Source organism: Ceratotherium simum, chromosome 6 (genome assembly GCF_057802395.1).
Source record: "Ceratotherium simum simum isolate JZ-2026a chromosome 6, ASM5780239v1, whole genome shotgun sequence".
NCBI classification, from domain to species: Eukaryota; Metazoa; Chordata; class Mammalia; order Perissodactyla; family Rhinocerotidae; genus Ceratotherium; species Ceratotherium simum.
Window position 1 is genome coordinate 31,389,829 of NC_141905.1, and position 27,278 is coordinate 31,417,106.

The following is a 27,278-nucleotide window of genomic DNA, read 5'->3' on the forward strand; positions in this document are numbered from 1 at the left end:
ACTAGGAGAGAGGCGTGGAACAGATTATCCTTCACCGCCCGCAGAAGGAACCACCCCTGCTGGCACCTTGATCTCGGACTCCTGGCCTCTAGACTGTGGGACAGCAAGTTTCCATTGTGTGAGCCACATGGTTTGTGGTCCTTTGTTAGGACTGCCGCAGCAGACTAACACTCCTCCCTGAGCAGCCTCTTCCGCTACTGAAGCACCCTTTGTCTCCCCCACGACCTGAATCACAGAGTCCCTTAGAGATCCTTGAGCCCGGTTCTCACTGTACAGATGAAGGGCGACCCCTCACTGCGACAGTGGCAGAGCCAGGTCTAGCACTCGGGTCTCCTGATGCTCTGCCTTCTATGATGTGAAGATGTCACTATGTATTCACAGAGTGTCCCACGTCAGGAGAGCCCCCAAGAGCACGCCGCCAGGTCACCATGAGAAGCTCTACTCTCCCTAGCCTGATGCTCGGTGGTTCTTGAATGTAATAATATAAATCGAGGGCCCTGGGGTCGTAATTTGCTCAGATGTCCCAATGAACTTTCCAGCTGAAGCCACAAAAGATGCCACACCAAATTTTGGGGTGTCATCCCCTTGTCACCTGCCCTTTGGGTAGAAGCAGGATGACAAAATGGCCTGAAACTGGCCAAGGGAGGGGAGGAGGCTGGGTAACGGCCCAGGTGACGGGAGGGAAGTCAGTCCTGGGGCCCCGGCAGGCCCTGCTTTGCCTGGGCTGTAGCTGGGGTGTGTCTTGGCTGGGATGTGCCCTGAAACAGGCCAGGTCTAAAGGGAAAGGACCCGGTGCTGCCCTACAGAGGGCCTTCCTTCCTTCTGCTGGGCTTTCCACTGGGGTAACCAGTGGCTTTCAGGGAGGGAGGGTGTGCTCTTGAGTATGAATATCCGAAGCTTTGCCAGGCCATCCTGGCACTCCTGCCTTCCTGGCGACACATGCACCCACAGCACACTGCAGGCAGCACACCAGCCATGGGGATGGGGTGGCAGGGGGCAGGGAGTGGGGGACCAGCGGAGGCCAGGATGAAGGGGGCACACACTCAAAGACACAATATCCTACCCTCTGCCCCCTCTTTCCAGGCAAACCTGGGGGCCCCGGCTTCCCTCCTGCTCCTGGGTCTCCCTTTGGGGTAAGAAGAGAAAGTCACTGATAAGAGGATGGGGGGCAGAGAGGGGCCAATGGACAGTGATTATAGACCAGTGTTTCCAAAATATTAGTCCCATAAGATGCTCCTCTTAAAAAAAGGATGACCTGGTCAAAAAAGTTTGAAAATGCTGCACAGGATATTACCCTTTTTGGAGTTTCCCAGTGCACATTTGGTATAATAAAGGCTCTCAGAAGGCCTGCAGTAAAGAAATTGGTGTAATATTTTCAACCCCATAGTTCTCAAACACAGTTGACCACGGAAACTTTTTTCATGTTGCATCTCTTATTGTCTTAGAGGAGAGAGATAGAGCCCTGCAGGTAAGGGGACAATGGTTACTGGCCACTGGAGCTGATGTGCAGGCCGACTGGACAGCCGCCCAGGCCAAATCCAGGGAGAGGGAAGCATTTGCAGTGCGTTCCTGACAAGCAGGTCCCTTCCAGGTGGGCGGGCCCTCCTCTGCTGGGTCAGTTGCCCAGCCCCGGGCCAGCCTCAGGGCAACCAAGAGCAAAACAACAGCAGCCACTCCCACCTCCACCCCACACCTGATTCTCCATGCAGCCCAGAACATTCCCTTTGTCTCAGTACCTTGGCTCCTGGGGTCCCTGGCTCACCCTGTGTGGAAAAAAGAAGACTCAGGTAAAGAAATGGGAGAGCGAGAGAGTGAGAGCGAGCGCAGGAGCAAAGGTACTCTGGGGGTAGGTGAAGCATTTGGCCAGCCCAGGGCTTTCTTCCTTGTGCCTCTGGGGTGTCCCCACCCATCTGTCTGCCAATCAAATGGGCGATTAGGGTGGGGTTCAGGAGAAGGACTCCTGCTCCCCCCTCTGAAGCTTGCAGGCATGTAGCTGTGAATTCTGGAGTGTAAAGGAAAGCGCTGGGTTCTCTCGCTCATTGGCAGGCTGGTGAGACCTTTAGTTGAGGCTGGTAAACCCTTGCTCCTTATTTGCAAGGCTTAGTTCAACACCTGTTGTTCAAGTTGTGCATCTGGCATAAATGTTGCTTTAAGAGAAATGTTTCTGAATCCTGTCTGTCCCTCCTTGGTCCAGTGGCCACCCCACTGAGCCCCTGAAGCCCCAACTCTGTCCTCCTCTCTCCATCTCTCTCATCTTGCCCCTCATTTGTTGAGTTACGACGTTCCACTGACCTTCGTCCCAGCCACGGCGATTCCAGGAGCCCCCTGGCAGAGAGAAGAAAAGGCATGGAGACTTGCTGCAGTCAGGGGGCAGCCTGGAGGAAGTGGCCAGCCCCCCTTGGGGGGATGCGAAGGTGGACTGCTCGCTTCTGCCAGCTGCCCAGACCCACGGGAAAGGTGGGTTGCTGAGCTCAGCACAGGGAGAGTGGGCCCCCAGGAAGAGGCTTTAAGCAGTACATATACCCACCCGCTCAGCTCCCAGGCCCTCCTGGGGGACACAGTGGGCACCTTGGCAGGGAGCCACAGGGCAGGCTAGATGGGGGCATCCCTGGAGGCAGGCGGGAGGGCTTCCCTGGGGTAGGAAAGAAGGGGAGGAGGAGGGAGGGGCGGTGGGGTGGAGGGAGAGCAGTGGGGAGGTGGAGGAGAGAAGGTGGCTGATTTCATCAGGTACAGTCAACCCCTGAGTGTGTGAGTGGGATTCTCCTCGCAAGGAACTCCCTGGACCTATGCCCTTGTGGACTGGGGAGTGGCTGGGAGTGAGCCCCATTTCCACATCAGCCAAGACCACCTACTTTGAGGTATAGGTTGCCAAATGCACCACTTAGTAAATCCCAAGTGAAGGCAATTTTTGGGGGGTCCCTACTACTCCCCACATAGGTCTCAGGACTGCAGCTAGAGCTGGGGTTACCTGAGAAGGTTTTTATGACTCAGAGATGCCCAGGAGGTGGCCCGGCCACGTCAGGAGGGCACTGGTGAGGGACAGCTCATGGGCCAAGCAGGAACACACCTGCCCGGAAGGACAGGAAGGTGCAGCGACGAGAGGGCCGGGGAGGAAATGTGCGAGCTGTCTTCACAGCAGGACATGGGAAGGAGGAGGAGCCTGGGAGAGAGGGCTGGGGGAGGCCACCTGGGATGTGAGGGGCAGGTACCTTCGCTCCTTGTTTGCCCGGCATCCCTGGCATGCCCCGTTCTCCCTGAGGGAAGAAGCAAGAGAAGCAATGAGAGGAGGACCCGACTCAGTACCCCCAGGCCTGGGCCCTTGAAGCGTGGCCTGCAAGGACGCTGGTGAGAAGGCTGGTCTGGAAGCTTGGGACCGCCGTCCAGCTCATGGTGAGCTCTGAGGACCCTGCCATCGCTGGCAGCCACCATGGGCCACCATTCTCAGCCCTGTGAACTCACAGAAGGGCCCAAGTCACAGATTACAGAGCTGGAAAGGCCCCCAGAGAGGGAAGCCCACCAGTGGAGCCTGAGACCTGGTGGCGGAGGTGGGCAGGGGACTTGTTCAAGATCTACTGCCAGCCAGGATCCCAGCTGGCCTGGAACTCAGTGCTGCGGGGTGGGCACATGGGCGGAAGCTGCCCACTTGGCTGCTTACCTACTGCACACCCTCCCTCCCATCCCATCTGGTACTTCCTGGCCCATTTTCACTCCAGCAGGTTTGCTGGGGTGGTGCTGCTGGCTGAGCCAGACACGGCTCCTGTCTCTCCTCTTCACCTGGGCTTCCTCTTCCTCCCAGGTCCCTTGGGTCTAACTCTTCCCGAGGGCATGTGGGCCTTGGCCCCACGGGGCAGAGGGTCAGCCTGTGCTTTGGGTGGTGAGGGACTGCGGATGGAGGCAGGGCGCTGCCTGGAGCCCCGGAGTCCCCTCATTTCTTTGCACCACATCCCTGACCCTGCCCGTCCAGAGACACCAGGCAAGCTGTTGCCTCTCCGGGATATCATGGGATTTGCTCTACCCTCCGGCCAGTGTCCCGTCTTTTTCTTCAACCTCTTTACCTCCTCATGAAAACGCCAGATCTATGGGGGTGGGGATGAGCTCAGGAAGAAGGACAGGGAATACATACTCTTCCCTCCTTGGAAGGATACACCAGGAGGAGATAGGGCTGGAGATGACAGCCAGTGACAAACGGGGCCCAAGAGTAGGTGAGTCAAGATGAATGTGTCAGAGAGGGAGGCGCTCAGGGGAGGAAGGAGGCAGCTCTCGTCTCCGTGAGTTGAACTCCAAATGAAGCCCCAGGATGAAGCCCCAGCCAGGGCCCAGGATGCTGTGTAGCACAGCCGGCAGCTGCCAGCCTGCATCTGAAGGCCTGTGCCGTGGATAGCCATACGGAGCCCTGACAGACCTGTGGCCTGCAGGCCATATTCAAGTCCCACAGGCTTCGAGGCAGAGGAGGGACCTGGTCTCACCTGGCCTCCATCTTTTTAGCTATCCTCGGCCCTTCTCTGCCATCTCACAGAAAGTCCTGGTCCCCTCTTCTCCTTGCCAAGCCCAGAGCTGCTTCCAGCCTCTCCCCTCCATGATCGGGCCTCCACGCTGGCATCCAGGTAAGCTCCCAGCACATGGGCTGGACAATAACAGTCCCCTACTTCAGAACAGCCACTACCCGGCGTTGGCTGTAGAATGTAGGGGCCAGGCTCCTGAGCACGGCATTCTGCCCCCACTTCCTTCCTGGCCTCATACCTGACTTCTGGACATCTATTCTCTGTTTCTTTGAAAACACCACTCATTTTCACGATTCTATGCCTTTCTGCTTTTTCTTCAGCTCAAAACCCTATTCCTCATTGGGGACCCTGGTCAAACACCATTTCCTCTACGAAGCCCTTGCTGTGCCCCACAACCCCGTGCTGGTTCCTCAGTGCAGCAGGGCCCACCGTGCGTTTGTAACCTGCGTGCACGATTTCATGTCTGCCTGGCATGGCTTCACCTCCATCTTCTCTGGGCCAAGTCTCTGAATTCTACAAAAGGCCCAGAAACTAGCTCCAAACACAGGAGTCCTGCCTCACCCCCACCCCACCAGGACCCCTGAGCCACAGGCGCGGATGGGGGAACTGGACTCAGGAAGCGACCGCAGCACACAAGCCAGTGCCCAGGTCTGCCTCAGCTGCTAAATTCTGGGAAATCCCTCTTGTGGGAAAGAGCAGAGAAAGGCACGGCCATCTACTGTGTCCGTCACGTGTCTGATGCTGGGCGAAGGGCTTTACCTTCTTCCTCTATTCAGTCTCCAAGAATCCCCTCCAGCTTGAGAGTGGAGGCTATTCCTATTTCATAGGTGAGCAAACTGTGGCTCAGAGAGGCCAGGTACAGTTGCCAAGGTCATGCAGAGTAGGGATTTGAACACAGGTCTTTTGTCTGCCAAAGTCCAGGTACCCATTCCTCTCTGCCAACACTAAGCATCAGATGGGCTGGTGTTCCATCTGCTTCCATTAAACACCCTTTGCAGGCTGAAAGCAGGGCAAAGCCCTCTCTGCTGGAGAGCCCTCAGGCTGTGCCCCGTGGGCATGAAGGAGTCAGTGTGTGCGGGCGGCTCAGCCCAGGGCTAGGTCTTTAACCAGAGGCACCAGAGAAAAGAGCTGGGCGGGCCTTGCCTGCCAGCACACGTCTGCTCTGTGGCCAGCAGAGGGCGCCAGAAGACCTCATCAGAAGTCTGGCAACTGTGACCATACCAGTCTCAAAGCCCCCTCCTCAGGAGCACCAGCCCAGGGCCTCTGTCACTCTCTCCTTCCGAGGACCAGGTCCCCTGCTAACATTCAAAACAACCCACTGGGTTGACTCAGCTCCGAGGACACCAGACAGAGTCCCCTGGGGTGGGCGGTACGGGTGGGAGGTCAGCTTGGGGGTCCCTGACTGTTCAGGGACCTCCCGTTTGTCCGGCTCCTCCTTTTCCCCTGTCTTGCCCTCCTCGGTCTGCCTCCATTCTGGGGAGCTGGGCTGGGAGTCAGGAAAGACTGTGATCCTGGGTAAGCCACTTTCCCTCTCTGGGTCCAGGATCCTTGTCTGCGCAGTGAGATCAGACTAGATACCTCCTACCTACCCTGCTCCTCCATCTTTCTCCATCAGCTCCCAGCCTTGCTACCCAAGGCCCTCAGGAGGGAGAAGCCAGAGCTGGGGAGGTGACACTGGGTATGTTGGCAGCTTCAGAACAAGGCTCCGTGGGGGGCGGGGGGGGGAATTTAGCTCTGGGTGAAAATGCAGCTCTAGGAGGGGTCTCAGAAGGTCTCTACTTTCCCCTCCTCCTACCCCCGTGCTTCAGCAGGGAAGGAGGGTGGGGTCTGCTCACGCGCCACCTCTGGGCTCCTGCCTCCAGTCTCTGCAGGAGCTGTGCAGAGTGGAACCCTGGGATTGAGGGTTTCTGGCTCATTGGTGCTGTCTTCAGCCCACGTTAGTTAGAGTATGTAGACACAACCACACACTCAAGGGAAATCTGGGCCCCTCGGAGCCTCCTGAGGAGGCAGCCCTCCTCGTTAGGGTGGCTGACCTTTGCCCCTTCCTTCCCCTCTGGGTCAAGTCTCTTAATTCTGCAAATGACCTGGGCTTCCTTGATCCCCACCCCAGGGCCTCCCTCACTGCAGCCCTTTGCTGGGCAGGAAGCAGGGCTGCCCCCAGCTGACCCCCCTGCAGGCCCCTTCCCCTCTCATCAGTCTCTTTCTCCAGAGCTTGTCTCGATGGGCCTGCCCTGGCCTGACCTCTGAATGGGGGCTGGGCTCGTCTACACCAGAAAACATTAACTCCTGGACATGGGTGAGGGGAGAGGGGCGAGACTCACTGTCAAGGATTCCAGGGTGGCTGTGGGCAAGGGTGCTTCTTCGCAGGGAGCGAGGCTGGGGTTTTTCTGGCAGCTGTTGATAAGGGAGGATGAGGACACACTTCTGCTCACAGAGCTCTTCCTCGTGGCGTGTCTGGAGAGCACATCTAGAGCCTCCTTCTTTCCCCTTTCCCTTCTTAAAGGTTTTCTTGTTTCAAAGGTTTAAGTTGGGAATTGTGCTGAATTTGGATCCACTAACTCACTAATGTCTTCGCCTTAAGAGTGGAGGGAGCTCTCACCGTCTGTCAAAGCCAGAGGGCCCCAATGTATCTCCTCTACCTTTGCCTTCCCTTGTCCTCCCAGCTGGGACCCCGGAGGCCCCTCCAGTGGGCTCTCAGCCACTGATCTGGGCTATCCCGCTGGTGCCGGTGCCCCGAGCAGTACAAAGAGTCTTTGCCCAGGTGCACAGAGGGTGGACGGCAGTGGCTGCCATGGAACCAGGCCTGTGACCCCCAGGCCAAGGCCTGGCCTACCATCTGGGAGGCTGGCTCTTTAACCTTGGTGCCAAGAACCAACACCTGATTGGTGGCCCAGAAGGTGTGGGTCCCAGTCATTGTGGCTAAGAAAGCTCTGGGTAAGCACGGATGGGTAGACAGGGGGCTGCCCTGAATGACCTTGAGAGCCTCTCCCAGCCCCGACTTTTACCATGCCACTGCCCCTCCAGCTGGGCCATTGCATGTGAGCTCATTACAGCATCAATAGGTTCTCTATTCTGGTCCCCACTTCCAGGTGAGAGGACCCTCCTTTACTGAGATGACAGAATGGAAGCAAGCTCCTTGGAGCACAAACCAGTAGTGCTCCCGTCCTGTGGGAGTGGCCTCTTAATTAGTGATTTACTGGTGGCTGAACAAGCGGGGCAGGGACTTGGCAAGAAGACATAGTCTGGAAGGAGGTGGGGGGCTTCAAGGTCAGCTCCCCAGCCAAGTAAAGGTCAGGCGGAGGAGCATGGGGAGATGCAGGGACCTGCCTGAAGTGAGGCCCCCGCTGCAGCCGGCTCTGGGTGGGGAGGGCCCCCTGGCTGAAGCAGCTCCACTCCACACACAGACTCTTTGTTCTCTGCAGGGGAGGAGGAAGGCCTGTGTGAGTGGGGAGTGGAGGGCTGGGGGGAGGCCAGCGGCAGGCCTCAGGCCTGGACCTGGGCCCTTTCCTGGGCTGGAAAAGTCGGGGGAGGAAGGCTAACGTCTTTCTCTCTCCTAAAGAGTTCTCAGGACACCCTTCCGGGAAAAAGGCAGCTCAGTTCCTTTTTCTCTGCCCTAGCCAGCTCCAGACCGGAGAGGGCTGGAACCAAGGAAATCCAGGCCCTCCGGTAATTGGGGCCGGCAGGAAGTGATCTGGGGAATTACAGGGGTCAGGCGCTCCTTGGAAGCCCCGGGCTTTGGAAAGGCGGCTAGCTTGTAATCTCAATTTGAGATCGGTTTATTTAGTAGTTAGTTCCAAAAAGAAAAGTCAGCTTTAATTAATCTGTGGACTTGGGAATTCAGGAGAAACAGGGCCCAGAGAGCACACGCTGGGGGGCTGGAGTCCCTTCAGCCCCCAAGGGGCCTCAGACCTGGGGCCCATGTCTCAGCTCCCTGATCTGCTTTAATTTAAACGGTCTGGATGTCCCCACTGGGATTTCATGCTCTGAAGGAAAGCGCAGTCCCCATTTCCCTGTGCGTGGAGTGCTCGGCTGCCTGTGAGAGCTGAAAAGCCGGGGGCTGCGCGGGTCCCCCGGGAGCCAGAGGGGCGCAGGAATGTTTCGGGAATAGCTGTGGAGGAGGGCTGAGACAAGCCGCCTCCTCCTGGTTCTACTGGAGTCCCAGGACCATCCCAACTCCCTGGGGGAATCATTCGGGCTGAATCTGTGGCAATGGGCAAAGCACCCCACTTCCTTGGTTCTTTGACTAAAACGCACCAAGTGCCCCCTGTTCTGCTCACAGAGAGCCTGGGGGGCTCAGAGAAAGGCCTGAATCCAGCTACAACCTTCTCCTCACAGGAAGGAAAACAGCTCAACTGCTACCTCCTTTCCTGCTAGTGGAGGACAAGGGGGGAAGGCATGTCCGGGGTCCCCCAGGGCTCAGAAGACACAGGTAGTCAAGTCACTCAGAGCAAGGCTTTGGGGTCAGCCAGACCTGGCTTCCCCAATTCCCAGCTGTGGACCTTCAGGGATTCGCCTCTGTCAGCCTCAGTTTGCTCATCTGTAAATTGGGGATAAGAATAAACCCTGCCTCCCAGGAATTGTTACAAGGACCCAGCAGGATGATGCAGGGAAAGTGCTTGTACACAGCCTGGTGTGTGGACGAGGCCCAGTAAGGTAGATATAACGATAGTAGCTGTCATTCTGCAGAAGTGTGGCCACCCACACGGCCCCTTGCTCTGACTGGCAGAGCAGAATGATCACACACTTTTGTAGAAGGATTGAGGAGGAGTGAGGAGGGCCAGCACGGCCAGAGAAGGAGGGCCGAGATGGGCCGGGGCGGGTGAGCTTCTGCTCCTCATGCCCTCACCCTAGTGCCCTAGCCATCCGTCACAGGGCCCACGGGATCTCCTCCCTTGGGAGTCCCTGTTTCTGGGGACCCCCTCAGCCTCTGGGAGGAGTAACTGCAGTCCCAAGCTGCTCTAGCTTGAGGCTCTCACCTCCCGCCTCCTCTGTCTGAAAATGCACAGCCCACCGTCTGTGGGAGGGGAATGTGTGCTCAGCCATGGTCCTTCGTGCAAACCTGAGGCTTAACACCCAGGCTGCCACATGCGTCAAACGCACCCCCTGCTGCAGAGACAGACAGGCCAGCTCCGATGCGCTCAGAGATAAGCTCTCACCAGGTTCTGTGATCCACATAAAGTCTGACAATACTCGTCAATCCTCCTGAAAGAGCGCCAAGGTTGTAATGTTTTAAACACACTTTGCGTCTTGCAACATATTTAAAGTAGATCGCTGTCATAAATTCGGATCAAATAGGTACCACATGGGTGCACAACAATACATGCAGTGTCTAGGCAGCAGGGCTGGCCCCGAGTGGGGCTGGGGCCAGCACAGGGCCCGCTGGCCACACTGGGCTTTGATCCCAAGGAGCTGACGGCGAAGCCTGCTCTGCTGGCCTCGCTGGCCTTTGAGAGGAGGCCAGGCCGGGTCCAGCTGCCCAGGAGGAGGGAGAGGCGGGTGGTAGTGGTGGTGGAAGGACCTAATCATTAGCAAACTTCACAGGCCGAGAAACGTCTTTGCTGAGAGGTAAATTCCACCCCACGCTGAAAGACAGGCCCACTGCCTGTGTGTCAAGTTGCCGGACAGAGCAATTGAAGCCGATGTGGAGGGTCCATCGGTCACCCTACAGGTGCCCCTCACTCCCTGCACACAAGGGGCAGTCCCACGGCCTCCGTCCGTCTCAGCTCAGTGTTCCCACCCGCTTCTGCCCGCTCCTCCCCAGGGTGGCGGGATGGGAGCAAAGTCATCTTCCCAGCATCTGTAATCAAGCCGCCCTTCATGTTAGTGACCCACTCCAAACAGAGAGCAGAGAGGGGAGGAGCGAGAGAGAGAACTGATGGACAGAAGAAGGGAGCCTGAGGGATAATGCTCCACATCCCAGAGAGACCACAGCGGAGAGTGGTCTGCAAGCAGTTAGCTCAGCCGGGGCGAGACCCCCGGAGCAGACATATACTTCTGCACCAGGGCAAGTGCACTGGCCTTTGGGCTTGGACTCACGGGACTTAGCTTCCAATTCTAGCATGACTGTTCACCAGCTTTCCAACTTTGGGCAGAGTATTAGCCTCTCTGAGCTTCTCATCTGTACAGTGGGGATAACGAGCTCTAAGTACTGGGCCTGGGAAGGACCGAAGGAGATGGGGAGTGAACGAACTGGCTAAACCAGAGATGTGAAGTATTGCTACACTTGTCTGTGGGCACCAGCCTCTCCATCTCTGAGTTCTGATGGGAAGCAAACTTCTGCCTGGGCATGGTGATCACAGGGGTCAAGACGCTCACTGCCTCAATGGGGCTAGGGTGGGGAGATGGGTACTTGTAGCCTCCTGAGAGTCACTTGACCTTGAGGAATGACCCCAAGTGGTGGGGTGGACCCTCTACTGCTGGCCATCAGTCCCCAGAGCACGCCCCCTGGCCTCTGTTGGACTAGGAGGCTGTGGCTGAGGTGATGACAGGACAATGGTCCCAGCAGCGTGAGGGCCAGCACAGAGACAAGGGTGCTGAGACCACCCCAGGCCGGTTGGTTTTTGGGGCTGGTGGCTCCAGGAGCACCCACTGAAAAGACTTGAGGACAGGCTGGGAGAATGGAGGCAGGAGGAGCCTTCCAGAACCCCAGAGAGGCAGTGAGGGGGAGCGAGCAGCCTCACAGCCCCTCCGGATTCCATGAGAAGAGGCCTCTGTGGAAGGGCAGAGGGGGTGGTCTGGCAGAGAAAGAAAGGATGGGGATGACCTCGACAAAGATTCAAGGAGACAGACTCCCCACAAAGCCAGGGGTCTGTTCTTCTCCAGAGGGTATGGAGCCAACGCTGTCCTCTGGAAGCTGTAGCTTCCCTGAGCTGGAAGGGATTTTAGTCTGGTCTCATTTGATATAGAAGCTTTTCTTAATACATGCCAGACCCCTAGTTATCCAGCCTCTACTTGAATACCTCTGGCGATGGGGAGCTTCCTCCCTCCCAAGGTACCCATCAGGACTTGCTCTACTCCAGTCATGCAAAAGAAGTACGTTTCCCCTTCCATGCTAGAGCCTTCTCTCCCCAGAGCAGGCTTCCTAGGGGTCAGGAGCTGCCCCTCTGTCAGCAGGACCATGCTGGTGTTCTTTGCAAATTCAATGCAGCTGTGGTTGAATGATTCTTCCCACAATCTGAGCCCAGGATTGCCACACTCACGGGACCAGGCCCCCTATCATCATGATATCTAGCCCTACGCTGAGGCCTCCCCACCCTCAGGACAACAGGCCCCCAACCTCCTACCTGGAAGAACCAGACTTCCAGTTGACAGGAGAAAGCAGATGCCCGCCATGGTACGGATGCCAGCTGTGGGCATCGCCATGACCCCACAGAAACCTCTCCTGGCCCCACGGTTTCTTCACAGCTTGAAAGAGCTGGTCTGGTTGCTAATGGGAAAAGCGATCCTGTGCTGCTCCAGGAGGCAGTAAATTTTGTGAGTCTGCATGAGTGGATGGAGGCAACAGCGGGGGCTATAATTTCCACTTCCTGACACAATACAAACTTCTCACTTTATGCAGAACTAATTAAAGATCTCTCAGGTCTCTGCATTCACCCACCAAGCACCCATAAAACAATGCGGTGATGGCAGCCGCCTGATTACAGAGCGTGCGGAATGTGCTTCTCTGGAGTGATTCTTCCCTTTCCAAATCCGCCCCCCCCCCCACCATCCTCCCTTTCCTTCCTGACTATTTTCTTCTCCTGGAAGGCTCCAGAGGCCTCCCAGCTGGGGTCTGGAGGGGAGGGTGGGCTCCTTGCAGCAGGTGGTGCCATGGGAAGGACCCAGATCTGGACTTGAATTCCTGCTCTGCCACTTATGAGCCAGGAGACTTTGGGTGTGCCTCAGTTTCCTCATTTGTTAAGTAGGAGAACAGTCCCAGCCTCACAGGGTAGTCTTAGGATTAGAAATCATGCAGGTCATGTGGAAGGACAGTCTGGCACATAGTCAGCATTCAGTAAGCGGTGACTTCTATTAAAATTATTTTTATGTTATTATAATTATTGTAACGACCGCCTCTGGGTCTTGGCTCAAATTGTTTCCCTGTCTAAAATGCCATTTCCCTTGAAATTTGCTGGTTGAAGGACCACAGTGGTGGATCAAAAATGGCCACAAATGCTTTGCTACTGCTCTCACAAGAAGTAGAGGCTGAGTCCCCCGCCCCACTGACTCGCACGTCTTGGCCACGTGACTTGCTTTGACCAATAGGACATCAGAAAATGTGATGGAGGGGAATGCTTTGGAAAGGCATTTGTGCAGTGGACTTGCCCACTTTGAACGCTGCCCTGCTCCCCCACACTGTAAGGACATGTGTTTAGCCTCCCGGGGGCTGAGAGGCCACGTGGGGACAACAGGGGCACCCAGCCCACAGCCAGTGCCAATCACCAGACATGTGGATGAGGCTGTCTTGGCCCCTCCGGCCTTTCCATCCATCATCCAGTGGGACTGCATGACTGAGCCCAAGGGGGACCAGCAGAACTCCCAGACGGCCAATCCACAGAATCATGAGAAATAAATCATCATTTTAAGCCAGTAAGTTTGGGATGGTTTGATACATGGCAATAGATAACGGATACTCTGTTCACCAAGACTGAGCTCACAGGCTGTCTTCTCCCGGAAGACTTCCCCAATTCCTCCCAACCGGGCGGAATTAGTCTCTCCGCCCCCTGTATTCACACAGTACTCTGTGATGGTAGCAATTAGCACAGTTGGCCTTCACCAACTGTGGCCTTCACCAGGGTTATCTGTGCAGAAATCCTGTCTCTCTGGCCTGTGAGCTACCGGACAGCAGGGCTGGGACCCTACCCCCACGTACCCACCATGCTCAGCACGGAGCTCAGGCTGGCTCCCACTTACCAGGCGCTCAGGGGGCCAGTGAGAACCTGGCCCCCCTTGGTACAGACACAGCCACTCAGGTTGGCAAGGGAGACCCTCCTGGGTCTGAGGTCCAGCTGGGCCACCGACTTGCTCAAGGCCCTGCCCCTGCTGAGCCTCCTTCTCCCCCACGTGGAGACATGAACCCCTGTCCAGCCAACCCCACAAGCGTTGCGAGAGTGTGTGTGCAAAAGCGTGTGAGCACGACCAAGTCCGGACCCTGTGTGCACCATGGTGAAGCCCCACTTGGGTTTCCACTAGGGGGTGAGGTCCTCCCCTTCCTTCTCCTTCTCCTTCTTACCTTCCGGCCATGGTAGCCCTGGATCCCTGGGTCTCCCTGGGGGAACAAAGAGAAGACCGTTACAGGGGTTCCCAATGCCAAACCCTGGCTCAAGCTGTTCCCCTCACATCACCACCCTCTTCCTCCAAATGACTCCAAATCCTCTGACCTCCACCTCCAGCCATCCCTGGAACAACAGAGACCGTCCTACCCTTCAGAACAAGTCCCTGCCTGGCAGAGGCAGAGGGATGGTGGGAAGCGTCAACCAGGCAGGGGCTCAGAAGACTCAGTCTCAGTTCTGGTTCCACCACTGACTCTGTGAAACCTGGACAAGTCTCTGTTCCATGGCTCTCAGCTTCCACATTTGTAAAACGGTTGGGCTTTGCAACTTCTCGGGGGACCCCCAGAGCCCCAGGGTCCCCAGCTTCAAAGGGAGAGTCTGCTTGACATCGTGGCTTCCAGATAAGGTTTCACAAGAGACTGGATGACCCCGAAGGTCTCTTCCAGTTCTGACCCCTGAGGAAACACTATTTTATTGGGATGTTGTGACAGTGTCCTGGGCGTCAACCTTGAGTTGCCAACAAGACTATAAGCTCCTTGGAGGGTGGGACTGCACCTTCAATACCAGCCATAGCACTTGCTCAGCCTGAGCATACAAAAGTGCAATCTTTGTGGGACCCCACAATTCCCAAAAGAAGGGTGGCATTTTGGAAGTGAGCCACGCATGATCCATCTCTCAGTGAGATCCCTTGCAGCTCCTTACTCGGTAACCTTCAGTGCTGCCCCTCTCCCTCCCTCCTGCAGGGAACTCTCCCACCCCCTCAGTGCATCACCAGAAGGGCCCTCACCTTCGGTCCAGGAGGCCCAGGTAAGCCCTGTGGAAGCAAGGAAAAAGATGAGTGGAGATGGATTCCACTGGCAAATGGTTGGGGCTGGTCATGTTTCCAGTGGAGGCTGGAAGGCAGAGTAGCCCTCCAGTAGCTGTAATGGGTTCTGAACGTGCTAGAGAACAGAGCTAGAGGACCCTGGACGGGTATCTGGAACCCGCTGAGGGCACGTGGGGACAACAAACTCACATCCCTCTTTGGAGCCACGTGGATGCCATGGGCATTTCTGCTCTGCTTGCCCACTGGAAAATAGGTCAGTGGCATCATGTAAAATTAACTGTGGTTTGGTCCATATCCCCACCCCACCCACCTCCTAATTGGGACCCATCCTTGGAAAGCCGACCTTGCCTAGCAGAGCCTGGCCAGCCTGCGAGGGAGCCCTCTGTCTCCTTCCGCCCGGGGCGCTGTGACCATGGCAGCCAGCCGAGAGGAGGTGGTGTTGGCCCAGCACCTGCAGGAGCCGAGGGAAAGGCGAGGCAAGGCTGGCTCCACTGCGGTCTCAGGCAAACATGGGCTGGCGCAAACCATGACGCCCGGGTCTGGTCTGTGTCAATTGGTTTAAAAACACACTTTCTGTGTTTTTTTTCTTTTTAAACAGCCTGACAAAGAAAACCACCTGGCTTGGGTTCAGTGAGTGGGAGCCCCATGTGTTTGGGGGAGGGCGTCAGCAAAGAAGTGGATTTTGAGCACATTTTTGGTTTTCTTGGCTTGGTTTGGTTTAATTCCCTAAATTTCACTTCCTTTCAGGTTTTCCGTTTTCCCGTCTAGAAACCATGGAAGTGAGACTAATCTTCCTCCCTTGGGTCCTGGGGCAAAATCACAGAAATATTTAAAATCTGCTGACGGGGTCAAGCGGGCAAGAGAGCTGGCAAGTTAGGTTTTCACACTGCTGTGCCTCCTTCTGGCCAAGCTCTGCACCCTGGTCAGCTGGAGCTGTCGCCCAGCCTAGAGGACGCCATAGTGAGCTTCAGCATTGGCAGCTGGAGCAGCTGAGGGGCTCAGATGAGAAGCCGAGCGACCTGGAAGGTAGCCGTCCTCATCGAGGGCTATTTGGCAAGGACAGCTAGCAATTCCACCTCTGGGAATCGATTGCTGCGAAAGAATCAGAGATGTGCACAAACATTGATGTTCAAGGATAAAGATTACAGAGGGACTTGTTAGCTACCTTGTAAATGGGCCCAGCAGCCCTAAAATCCACATCCCAGGACACTCCCGACATAGGAAAGGGCAGGGTTGATGAGGTTAAGTGAAAAATGTAACAGGACACGCACTAATTTGTTTTTCAGGACATTGCCAACCTGGAAAATGTTTATGTGCAGATAGGTCTAAGGAGAAAACGGAAGGACTCTCCAAAACGGTAATGATGGTGAACTCTGAATGTGGGAAAATAGACAACTTAAAACTTTTCTTTGTCTATGTTCCAAATTTTTCACAATGAACGTATGATGCTTTTGTCATAAGAGAGAAAAACAGTTTTTTGTTTTTGTCTTGTTTTTAGCCACCTGGAAAAAACGATTACTAAACAGACTTTGTCCTTATCCCCTGGCCCTCCAGTAACGTGTGGCGTTAGTCTTAGCTCTGGTGGAGAAGCCATTTTCTCCAAAGAAGTCCAGGCGTCTGCTGAGTTATTCTGCCCGGATGCTTTCTTGCACTAAATTGGGCTGAGAAAGAGTCAAGTCTTGGCCAGAGCTTGGAAACGGGTGACTTGGTGGACCCTGGGCTTGACCTGTTACTTGAGTGTGGTCTTGCCTGCAGGGAGGTGCCTGTTGGCCTCCCTGGGCCCCTCCCAGCAGTGGTCCAAGCTCCTCTCTGCTGAAGCTGGGAAAGGCGCAGCCTCTTAGTGATTCCTTCCCTGGAAGCCAATGAGTGGAGTGGGGACGTGGCCCCAGGAGGTGTGTTTTCAGAACCAGAGCGCAGCAGGTGAGTGTGACCTTGCATAGGCCACCCACATCCAATGGCCTTGCCAAGTTGTTTCTGCTGTTTGGTAGGGACCCAGGTTGCCATTGGTTATGCAAAGTTTGGAGGCTTCCAGAGAATTATTGGGACAAATCTTGGAGGAGAGGAGGTGGTGAAAAGAGGAGGGGGTACTTACGGGCGGCCCCATGGGCCCTGGCAGTCCTGGGTGCCCCAGAGGTCCACTCGGTCCAGGAGGTCCTGGTGGCCCTGGTGGGCCTTGGATGCCGGCCTGACCCTGTTCACCCTGAGGTACATGGAAACAAGTGTTAGAGAGAATCCCAGGCTGTGGAGAGGTTCCCGCCCCAGTGCCATGCACCCGGTGAAGGCTCGCTGTGGGCTCTGTGGGGAGGCAGTGGTGGCGTGACGGTGATGAGGCTGTGGTCGTGACTACATGCAGGGATTGGTGGCAGCGAGGAGATGGCCAAGACATTAGGCCCCCAGGAGGAGGGGCTTCCAGAGAGGACCTGCTGGATGAGCAGCTGGTCCTGAGGGTGAGGGTCCTGCTGTGGGGGGCAGCGGCAGAGGAGCGGGTGGGATGACCCCTGGCCTGACCAAAGGGCTGCTCCCAGCCTCGTTGGATGGCCAGAGTCCAGCCCAGGTGGTCTGTGGCCTGGGCCTGCCTTGGTCCCCTCCTTCTGTGTGGTGGGTCACATCATCTCTATGCCCTGGCCTCTTGGCCATCGAAGGAGAACAGCTGTGCATGTTTCCTCTCACAGCCTTTGCCATCTTTGATTCTGGCCCACAGGATCGAATGAGATCCTTAGGTCAGAGGCCACAGAATTTTGTTTGGCTCACTAAACAATTGGGCAAGAGTTTCTATGTAAAAAATTTGGATTAGTGGCTTCTGATGACAACCTGGGAGCCCCGGCAAGCTAGGCCCACATTCCTGGGGGCAATCATTGGCTGGGCCTGGGGAGTGGCACCCCCTTCCGGCTGGGCATGAGTTCTCCAGTTGCCTCAGTCCCCACTCCCTATCCTTCAGATGCGCAGCCTGCTTCTGTCACTTCCGTGAATGTGCCTGACCTCAGAGGACAGTTGAGTTTGCAAACCTTAGCTTGGTTGAGTTTTGAAACTGTCAAGTGCTTTCTGCCTGTGTGGGAGCATTATTATTACTCTTGTGCCCTGGCCCCACTTCTCAGTCCGCTGCTCTGAGCCCAGCCTTCGTCACCCACCGTGCCTGTGCCCAGGATGGACCGAGGGCTCAGGGAGGTAGGGGTGGCATCGTGTTCCCTCAGGAGGAGGAGAGAGCCTGGTCCATGTGACCCAGGTCTTGGGGCTGGGGGTCAGAGTCATCCTAGATCTAGACTCATGCCATTATGTTATTTTCTAAGTGACCTCTCCAGGGACATCTAGGCTCAGCTCTTGTGAGAAGGGGCCAGACCCTGCAGACAGACTACAGCAGAGCAGCCTGGCAGATGTGGGAGCTCCAGGCTGGGATGCAGGGGGACACAGGCGGCCGGAGTTCTGGGCCGGCCCACTCTCCTCAGTGTGATCTCAGCAAGCCTCTGTGCCACTCCTGCTTCCCTGTATGAAAAAGGAGCTGATGCTGCTTGCTGCAAACTCTACAGAGGAAAGTGATGATGATAAATGGGAGTGCACAACCTCAGAAGGAGGACTGTAAGATTTCAGTAATGACTGCTGGAACCATCTCTTAGCTGGGCATCCTGGGGCAGATGGCACCCAGTGGTGTCACCTGGGGCCTGGGCTTCATCCTGGCACACCCTCCGAGAAGCGACTTGAGGGGTCAGTGTATCCATGGCAGAGGAGGCAGATACAGAAACGTGTCACAAGTTCCCTTCTACAGAAGAGAAAATCGAGGCTCAGAGAAGTTGAGGCCCCTGACCGAGGTCACATGGAGAATTCAGGGGGAGCCAGCACCCACACTCAGAACTCCAGACTACTCCTATTCCTTCCAAATAAGCCCCCAGCAAAAACTGCTCACCATCCAACTTTCTGCACTCTGGAAATGACCTCCAACACCATCTGCTAAGCACATCACATCTCATGTAAAGTTTCCTCTTTCAACTAATGTTAGACCCGAAGCTTAAGCATCTTACAGAGCGTGTAAAATCAACATTGGTTTATCGATAGGAAATGGACAAGTTTTTTTATGTCCCATGATGGCTGACAGCATAACAACCTTCTTCTCCAGGCAGAACCTGCAGCGGGCAGAACAGGGGCCCCTATTCTTCTCTCTTTACTTTGGAAACCAGGTCAGGGCAGCACAGAAAGTTCTGGCTCACCCACCCCTTGCTCTTGAAAAGGAAGGCAGGAACACGCCTGGGCCCCTCTCCATTTCTTCCTCTGTAGGGTGGGATGATGATGATGGCCCCTCCACTGCTGGGTGGCTGGTGTGGGTTACAGGAGACAATCCATGCACAGTTCTTACAACAATGCCGGGACCCGGCGAGGGCTCAACAAACAGCAGTGAACCAACTGAGGCCAGGGGGTGGCTGTTGGGGGTTGAGGCGAATGGCTGCTCTGAGAGCAAGGACTCGGCTCTCCTGGAATGGGGTCTGACACGGGTAGGGGTGGGTGACAGTGGGGCGGGCCCCCTGCATAGCCACGCTCAGGGTAAGCGCTCGGAGTGCATGGGAGCTCTCGAGGATTTGGCGGTGTAACGGGATACACAGGCTCGGGTGGCACACGCATCACGTGTCCCTCTGTATTTTTAGCTGCTAATTGGAGTGATTTTTCAGCCTTGTTCAATCAGCTGCCTGAACACGCAGGCCCCTGGGCCCCTGACTCCTGAGTTAGGCCAGATGGTAGTAGCTCCAGGCCCTGCTGTCAGGCTCTCAGAGAGCCTCTCGGAGCCACTTCCAGCAACTCTGTGGCCATGGGGGAGACCCCTGCACAGTGGAAGGAAGGCGAGGGGCACGGGTGGTGGCCATGGGCTGCCTGGCCTGGAATCAAGCTGCAACACCTGGATCCCTGGGTTTGTGGTCTCTTGTCCTTTGTCATCTGGTCCTATCTCAGCTTCCTTGGGTTAGTAAGGAAGGAAGAAGGCAGCAATTGCTCACAATGGTTACACCTGTTGGTTATGGGCTACATTTTCTTCTGCAAATTCCTTCACTCCTCAAACTCAGGTTACAAGTGATCAGATGCTAGGCAATCTGCATTTCTAAATATAAAGGGTGTAGGTCCAGCTGAGAGAGCCTGGATGTGGGGTCTGAAGACCTGGCTGCCAGCTCCCATTCTGCCTCTCGCTGTTTGTAAGACCTTGGGCACAAATTCACTTCTCTGATCCTCAATTTAATTACAGCACTTAAACTGTGCCAGGAACTACTCCAAGTGCTTTGTATACATAACAACCCTACGCAGTAGGAACTGTTATCATCCTCCTTCCACAAATGAGAAAGCTGAGGCACAGAGAGGTTAAGTAACTTGCCCCAAATCACACAGCTAGTAAGAGGTGGAGAACCTGAGTGCTCTGCCATTTATTGGTTGTGTGACCTTGGGCAACTTACTCAACGTCTCTGAGCCTTGATTTCCTCATCTGTGAAATAAGGATGATCATGCCTAATTCATAAAACTGTTGAGAGAATTAAATGAAATCAGGCCTGTAAAATGCATAGCACAGTGGCTGGTACACGGTGACGCCTGTTGTTGGTGGCTGTTGTGAGTAGTAATTGTGTGGTAGTGGTTGTGGATCTCCTGGGCTTGGGTGTTGTGTATTTCCACGTCTATAGCATTCATGGGTCTATTTCTGTCTAGTTTAACTGAAGTAGAGTGAGGTTCTGGCTTCATCTACAGCCCCAGCTGGGCTGCCAGGGCCCAGAGACTTGCTGAGCCCCTTGGGGAAGCCCCTTGGGGAAGCCACATGGGGTCTGGGCAAAGGGAAGGTGTCTACCTGGAAGGTCCGCCTTTTTATGACTGGGGGTGGAGCCAGTCGCACTGAATTGAGGAGAGGCAGCAGCTGAGGAGAAAGATGAGTTGGAAGGCCAGGGGGCAAAGGCCAAAGATCACGCGTGTTCAGAAGGATGCCGAAAGTCGCCAGGAAGCCAGGGCGGCCAAGAGGGAGGGGAGGAGAGGAAGAGAGAAGAGAGATTAGCCAGCACAAGGCACAGGGAGGGAGCGCGTGGACGGGGCACTCTCTCGGCTTGTGGGGCACAGCGCTGAGCCTGCCTTGGGATGCCACACCGTCCCCAGAAGGAGAAGTGGCCCTCAGGGTATCGGCCAGCAGCACCCCTTGACTGGGAGAGTGGCCCTCCTTGGCCGGGCCTGCCCTCTGTGGCTGCAGAAGCTGCCTGACACGCGGCCCAACATTGCAGTGGGGGCCCCACCCGTCCCTGGTCATGGACAGAGGGAAGCCAACTCAGAGGCTCTGGCTAGGGAGGCACAGGACCAACTAAATTGGTACTTGACGCCAGGCTGGTGTGCAGCGACCTCCGGGTTCTTTTTTTGGTTGAACGAGAAAGGCTGGTGTCAGCGAATCTGGGGAGAACGGTCAAGGGCAGTGCCAAGCTGGCCTCCTAGGGGCTGAGCCGGCTGAGGTGTGGCCAATGTGGGCACAAGCTAAGTGCTACTGAGGTCTCACCCCCGGCTGGTGGGCTTGGAAAATAGAGGCTGGCCAAAGATGTCTCCAGCATGTTCAACCACTTTTTGCGGAGAAGCAACTTGCAATCACATCATCTAATGTGATTTTCATTTCTGGAAATTCTTGCTGCTTCCGGTACCTCTACCCATTGAAGCTGGGCACCCCGTGGCTTTAGAAAGCAGTCAGAACCCATGTGAAAACAAAGATGGTGTATCGTCAACCTCCTGTTTTTGAAAGTATTTTAACTCACATGAGCCCTCTAGGATGAGCGTTTAGCATCAGGGCTGCCCGGGCTGAGACTGCACCCAGCCGGGGAAGCCCAATCATGGCCTTTCCAGGTCGTCGCTGCCTCCACGGATAGCTGCTGCACCGAGAGCCCCACCCCTCCCCCGGGGGAACGAGGGGTCGTGCAATGTTGGGCCCTGCGGCCAGGGAGCTTCTCAGCAGAGAGGGGCCCAGGGACCTTCCAGAACCTACAAACCTTCAGGGTAATTATCTGGTTGGAGCGCAGAGCTGCAAGAGTGCTGCTTAGGTGCTCCTGGTGTCGGGGGGGAGTGGAGGTGGCAGAGACGGGGCAACAGGGGAGAGTGAGTGCTGGAGCCCACAGATACCAGTCCCCCTGCTCCCCGTCCCAGGGCACCCCATCCCCCTCACTCCCACCCCTCCTCTCCCTCCCTCCCTGGGGACGCTGCAGGCTGGAACAGAGGCAGGCACCAGCCTGGATCTCCTGGTATCTTGCAGGCCTGGAGGCCTGCCACCCCCACCATGCCCTCGGAAAGCAGACAGACCTAGAAACTCCTTGCTTTCCTACTCACTTGCAAACAAACAGAGGGTGCCCACTGCCTTGCCCTGCCCATCAGCTGGCTCCCCAAATCCACTCTCACCCTTGCCTGACTTGTTCCCCACACTGCCATAGTCATAACGCTGTGCTTCGCTGCACACTGTGGCCAAGGTTCTTCTGGAGCCTTCTATCCCCACCCTCTCCCTCTTCCTGTGTTGGGCTGAGGGAAGAGAACCCTCTCCTCTGTCCGCCCCACACATCTGCTGGGGACTGATGACACACTGCCAGAGTGCCTGCAGTTGTGTTGTCTCTTGTGCTGGGGATGCTGTCTTTCTTTCGGGTGACATAACAATCCTGTGAGCCCATCGTTGCAAATAAACACAGCTGACCTTCTATTATTGTATTGGGATCAGGCGGCTGGAACACCAGGGCCCCTGCATCCCTGGAGCACATGCCACTGACAGGCGGGCTCTGTCTGCGCTCCTGCCAGCCTGCACCCCCCACCAAGGCCCAGCCCAGCCTTGGCCTCAGCCCCACCCAGCCGCTCACGGTCTAGGCCCCCGTGGCCTCTCCTTGGCCTGGGAACCCAGGGGTCAGAGTCTCAGAGGCTGGATCCTGCTAGTAAGGTCCTCCCTGTGGCCTTCGGAGCCAGGTGGACTCTGAACCTGGCTTGTGCTTGTCTCCACTCCTTCAGTCCCTCTGCCTGGCAGGGGTCAGCAGCCAGGGGAGCCACCCTGTGGGCTTGGGCGTGTGTCTGGGCAAAACGAGACCCCCGACAGGGGATGCTACCCTACTGCCTGGGTGTGAGAGCAGCAAGGTTGATCCACAAAACGAGGGGTATCTTTCTGGTTGCAGCCCACTGGTGCTGCCGCTGGAGGAAGCAGTGCACACCTTGGCCCTCCCTGTCCCAGGAACGGCCCCCTGCTGTCGGTGCAAGTGTGTGAAGGTTTCTAATAGGGCTACAGCGGCTTTGGGCTCTGTATCCCAGCATGGAGTAAGGAAAAGGAAGGAGCTGGGTAGGGGTTGCGGGGGAGAGTGGGGGACTATCCCAGCCATGAAATCCCCTACCTTGTGTGGAGAGGGCTTCCTCTATTCTTAAAGAGGCAGAGCAGAGACTTTATCCTTGAATCGATACAGTCAGCCCCCAATTATCTCCCACCCTCAAGGTCTGGGTCATCTGAAACAATGACTAACTCAAAAGTCCCTCTGATTTGGCCAGGGCAGGCAGCCAGACACGCACACACAGTCACACACATGCTGGGTAGGGAGTCAGACCCAGACTTGCACAAGCCGCACGGCCTTACAGAGAAGGCGATGTGCAGAGGAGGCGCACAGCTGGGCACGCGAGTTCCAGACACACACGCAGGCCCAGCCAGCGCAGGGGCAGAGACACACACACGCGCACAGGTGGGCAAACACGAGTGCTGGAGACGGCTCCGCACAGACGCACCTCCTGACCACCAGGCACACTCCCGGGGGCCGGCCGAACATACTACCACCCCCACGGCCACTGCTCTGGCTACTGAGCACAGAGGGGGCTGTATGCTCCTGTTCCCCAAACTCTGTAGGTGCTGGGGGCCCAGGGAGATGAGGCTGAGCTAGGGGCTGTGCCCCAGGGAGGGATCAGTTTTAGGGGTTCACTTACCCGGTGTGGGTACTCTCCACACTGACCCTGGGGAAGGGAGGGAGGGAGAGGAGGGTGTTAGGCACTTGTTGTGAGGGCTGTCCCCCAGGGGTACCCTCAGGACTTGTGGACACACACTCCTCAGCTGCCAGACCTGCTCTGGTCCTGGACTGAGCTCTCTGAGGCAAGAGAGCTAATCCCCTCCCTCGTCCCTGGGTGGCAGCAGGGAAGAAACCCCCAGGGCCTGCCTGATGTAGCCCCATGGAGCCTAGGACAGGACTCCGCTGCCATACACCACTTGCCATGACGGCAGGGTCAGGAGTTATGCTCCATCCTTAGCTGGAGGTATCTACTGGAAAGGTCGACCCTCTGGGTGGGTCCACCGGATGGCCCTGAACAGGCTGTGGGCAATGGGGCCCTGGGAGATGCCTTCTCTGTGCCGGAGGTGCCAGGTTCCTCCACCACCCACCTGGGGGCAAGCCCAGCACAGTCTCTGTCAGAAATTCAAGGAGACAGAGATATAGGAGGTCAGGAAGGGTGCCAGGCCAGTGGTTTAAAAACCGACACCTCAAAATCCTAGAGGCTCATGGAGGTGGGTCAGGAAACAGCGTGGGGGTGGCAGGTGGGAGGGGCTCAGAAAGAGGCTGAGAAGGGCCAGGCTCTGGGCCGCCCCTTCCCCCAAGAGAAGAGGATCATCAGGAGCAGCTCCTCTTTTCTCTCTCGTATACCACGGGGCCACAGAGGAGTCCCGGGTGCAGCTGATGAAAACTAAAGTTTGAAAAGAATCACTCTGGACTCTTTTCTGCCTGTTGGGAGGCTGTTCCCTGAGATGAAAATTCTAGAAAACCTCCATCGCGCTTACCTTTTCTCCTTTTTGTCCTTGAGGTCCCTAAGAAGAGATGGAAATGAGAGAGTTAGAGACTGAAGCTGGGGACACAGCGGCCCGAAGCCCCTCTGCTGGGGAACATTAAGGTGAGATACCAACCGGCTGTCCTGGGGGACCCCTCGGGCCCTGTGGGAGGAAACACACACGGGTCAGTGGGTGCACGGGAAGTCGGGCAGAACCAGAGACGTGGGTCTGGGTGGGGATTGTGCTAGAAACCAGGGCTTCCAGCTGCTTTTCAGAATGCCCAGAGTCCCAGAGGCTGGGCTCCGCCACCCATTCCCCGGTCTTCCTGTGCTGGAGACGTTCCAGGGGTGTGGACCGTATTCCACGTCTCAGCTTCTTCATTGGTCAATGGATGTGAGACTAGGTGTGCCCTGCCCCCCGCACGCGGCCGAGATGAAGAACAAATGCCATCCTTCATTCATTCCTCCAGCTGCCCTCGTCTCATGGGCCTGCCATGCAGGAAGGAGGCTGCATCTACGTGTCAGGTGGTGCTCTGCTCCCATGGGATGCCGGGCCTCATCCATGCCCATCTCCACGTGGAGCCAAGAAGTAGGAGGCCAAAAGCCTCCAGAAGACACTAGCACATTCTAACTTCTACTCTCCGCGGCCTCAGCATGAAACCCACTGAGCCAGAAGGGCTTCTGGGGACATGGGGGGCTGGGGCAGCACTGCAGACATTGGGGGCTTTGGAGAAACCTTTGGCGAGAGAGAGGAAGCAGGAAGTTGGTGACTTAGGTCATGTTCTAGCCCCCTCGGAGGAACATTAGGGGCCTTGGGGTTTCCAGGGTGTCTTGTCAAGTTCACAGGGCTGAGAAAGGAGCCTGGGTTCAGAGTGGATTCGTGTTCTCTGAGGAGGACACAGCGTCCAGCTGGCTCTCTCAGGAGCCTGACCTGAGGCCAGTGTCGAGGAGGCCTCCCGGCTGGTTGGAGGGACAAGGGGAAGGACAAGCACACCGTGTTTTGAGGACCCACTCTGAGGCAGGCTGTTAGTATATGCTCGGCTCACACCCACTCTGGCCCGTGAGGAAGGTGCTCATGTCAGCTCCATCTCCCAGACGAGGTGATGGAGACAAGACCCTGCGGCTCAGCGAGTGGTGGCGCTGGGACACGAGCCCAGGCTTGTCTGACCTTGAAGATCCAGCTGTTCCCACTCTGCCACGCTCTCTGAACTGGGCTGGACCCTGGAGGCGGGGCTTCTAGACTTGGCTAGAGCCACAGGCAGTGCCCAAGCCCCTGGAGCCCTGTGGTCCTTTCCAGCCAACATCCTGAGGGCCTGTGAGGCTCCCCTGCTGGACCAGTCCCTTTGGGGCTTGAAAAACTCAGGATCCCAGTGGACAGATCCATCTGGGTGGGAGAAGAGCCTTCTCTGGCCCCTGATTTGCCAACTAGACCAACTACCAAACTGGTAAATTCCCAGGAGGTTCAGGGGAAGGGACAAGTGGCCTTTGGGACAATCCATGTGGTACCCCAGCCCATGTGGCTGACCAAGTATTTAGTATCAAGCTCAGCAGAATATGATGCATGTGGCAGGAAACCAGACTGAAGGTGACCAGGCCACACTCTCTCAGGACAGAGAGAGGGTATGATGAGAGGCAGGAGGGCCAGGGGCCGAGAAAAATGACACAAAGGTTCGGGACTGCAGAAACATGGAGGATTGAGTCCAGATGTCCCAAATGGTGGCCAATGGGACAATCGTGGTCCCCAGAGGTATTTTGTGGATCCCAAGCAGTTTTATTTCAATTACTTGCCAACATTTATGAGCAAGGGGAGTACAACAAAAATCTGGATTTCAAGTTTCTCTTAAATATATCAAGGTCCAACAACACATGGCACCAATTAGTTCCAGCTGCATAGCGGCTGCCCCTGTAAGACAGGGCATGGGTGACATGCTAACTAAGCTGCTTGTCGTGTCCTATGCACCAGGCACTAAGTTCTAAGCACTTGGTGTGAATTAGCTCCTCTCACCCATAGGACAACCATGAGAATGGTGGGCTAAGATGTGAATTCAGAGTCTCGGCTCTCCTTTACAGCACTTGTGGGACCCCTGATCCTGTCTACACCTTACATCAGGTTCTCGGGGCTACCGTGATGGGGTGGGGCAGAGGTGACCCCCTTTTGACAGGTGAGGACACAGGTTAAGCTCGTGAGGGTGAGCCCCAGCCCCCCATGTCGGACGCCCAGCAGAGAGGCCACCATCTGGGGAGGGAGGTGGGTGGGAGACGGACAGACGATAAGCAGGCCAAGGCAATTATGCTAGACAGCATGCTGAATTAATAGCTCAGGGTCCTCGTGCCAAGCCAAATAGGAGCCTAATGGCTCTGCGGCCTGTCAGATGTGGATGGATGACTAGGAGGCAGACAGGGGATCTATCATGCTGACGTGGGCTCATGGGAGATGGGACGGCCCCACCCTTTCCCCCCAAGTTAGTTCTGACCCCCCAACAGACAGGGAAGACTCATGGGTGGTTAAGTGGGGTGGGGCAGAGGGACGGCAGGAAGAGGAGCCCCACAGAAGGGTTCCTTCCTTCAGAACAAAGGGTCCGGGCAGCAGAAAGGAGGCGTGGGGGAGGGGCAAGATGCCACCACGTGGGTCTCAATCCCAGCTCTGTTATTTGGGAGCTGTGGGGCCTCGGGCAACACACTCAATCACTCTGTGCCGCCATCTCTGCTTTGTAGAGTGGGGCTGATGAGCTGTTATGAGGAAGACAGAACAGTGCCTAGCTGATGACCGTCATTATCGCTTCTGGGGTGCCACGGACTACGTTATGGTAGCGTCAGGCCACCAGGAAAGGGAAGAAGGTGGTGGGAAGGGGGCTGAGGGGACAAGCACTCCAACTCTGGCATCCAAACTCCTTATGCCTCTATAACAACAGCAGCATGGAAGTTTATTCCTGCCTCGGTCTCCATGACCTC

At 56.3% G+C, this 27,278-nt stretch overlaps 1 protein-coding gene across 1 annotated transcript in view; it reads right to left on the minus strand.

Moving 5' to 3' along the window:
* Positions 1–27,278, minus strand: part of COL13A1 (collagen type XIII alpha 1 chain) — an 83,116-nt gene that overhangs the window by 35,710 nt on the left and 20,128 nt on the right. The window contains exons 8-16 of the mRNA XM_087432097.1: positions 24,463–24,489; positions 24,340–24,366; positions 23,499–23,525; positions 16,672–16,779; positions 14,541–14,567; positions 13,714–13,749; positions 3,210–3,254; positions 2,293–2,325; positions 1,737–1,763 (exon numbers count right to left, since the gene is read on the minus strand). Of these exons, the coding sequence (XP_087288223.1) occupies positions 1,737–1,763; positions 2,293–2,325; positions 3,210–3,254; positions 13,714–13,749; positions 14,541–14,567; positions 16,672–16,779; positions 23,499–23,525; positions 24,340–24,366; positions 24,463–24,489 (357 nt within the window). The remainder of the gene's footprint in view (positions 1–1,736; positions 1,764–2,292; positions 2,326–3,209; positions 3,255–13,713; positions 13,750–14,540; positions 14,568–16,671; positions 16,780–23,498; positions 23,526–24,339; positions 24,367–24,462; positions 24,490–27,278) is intronic.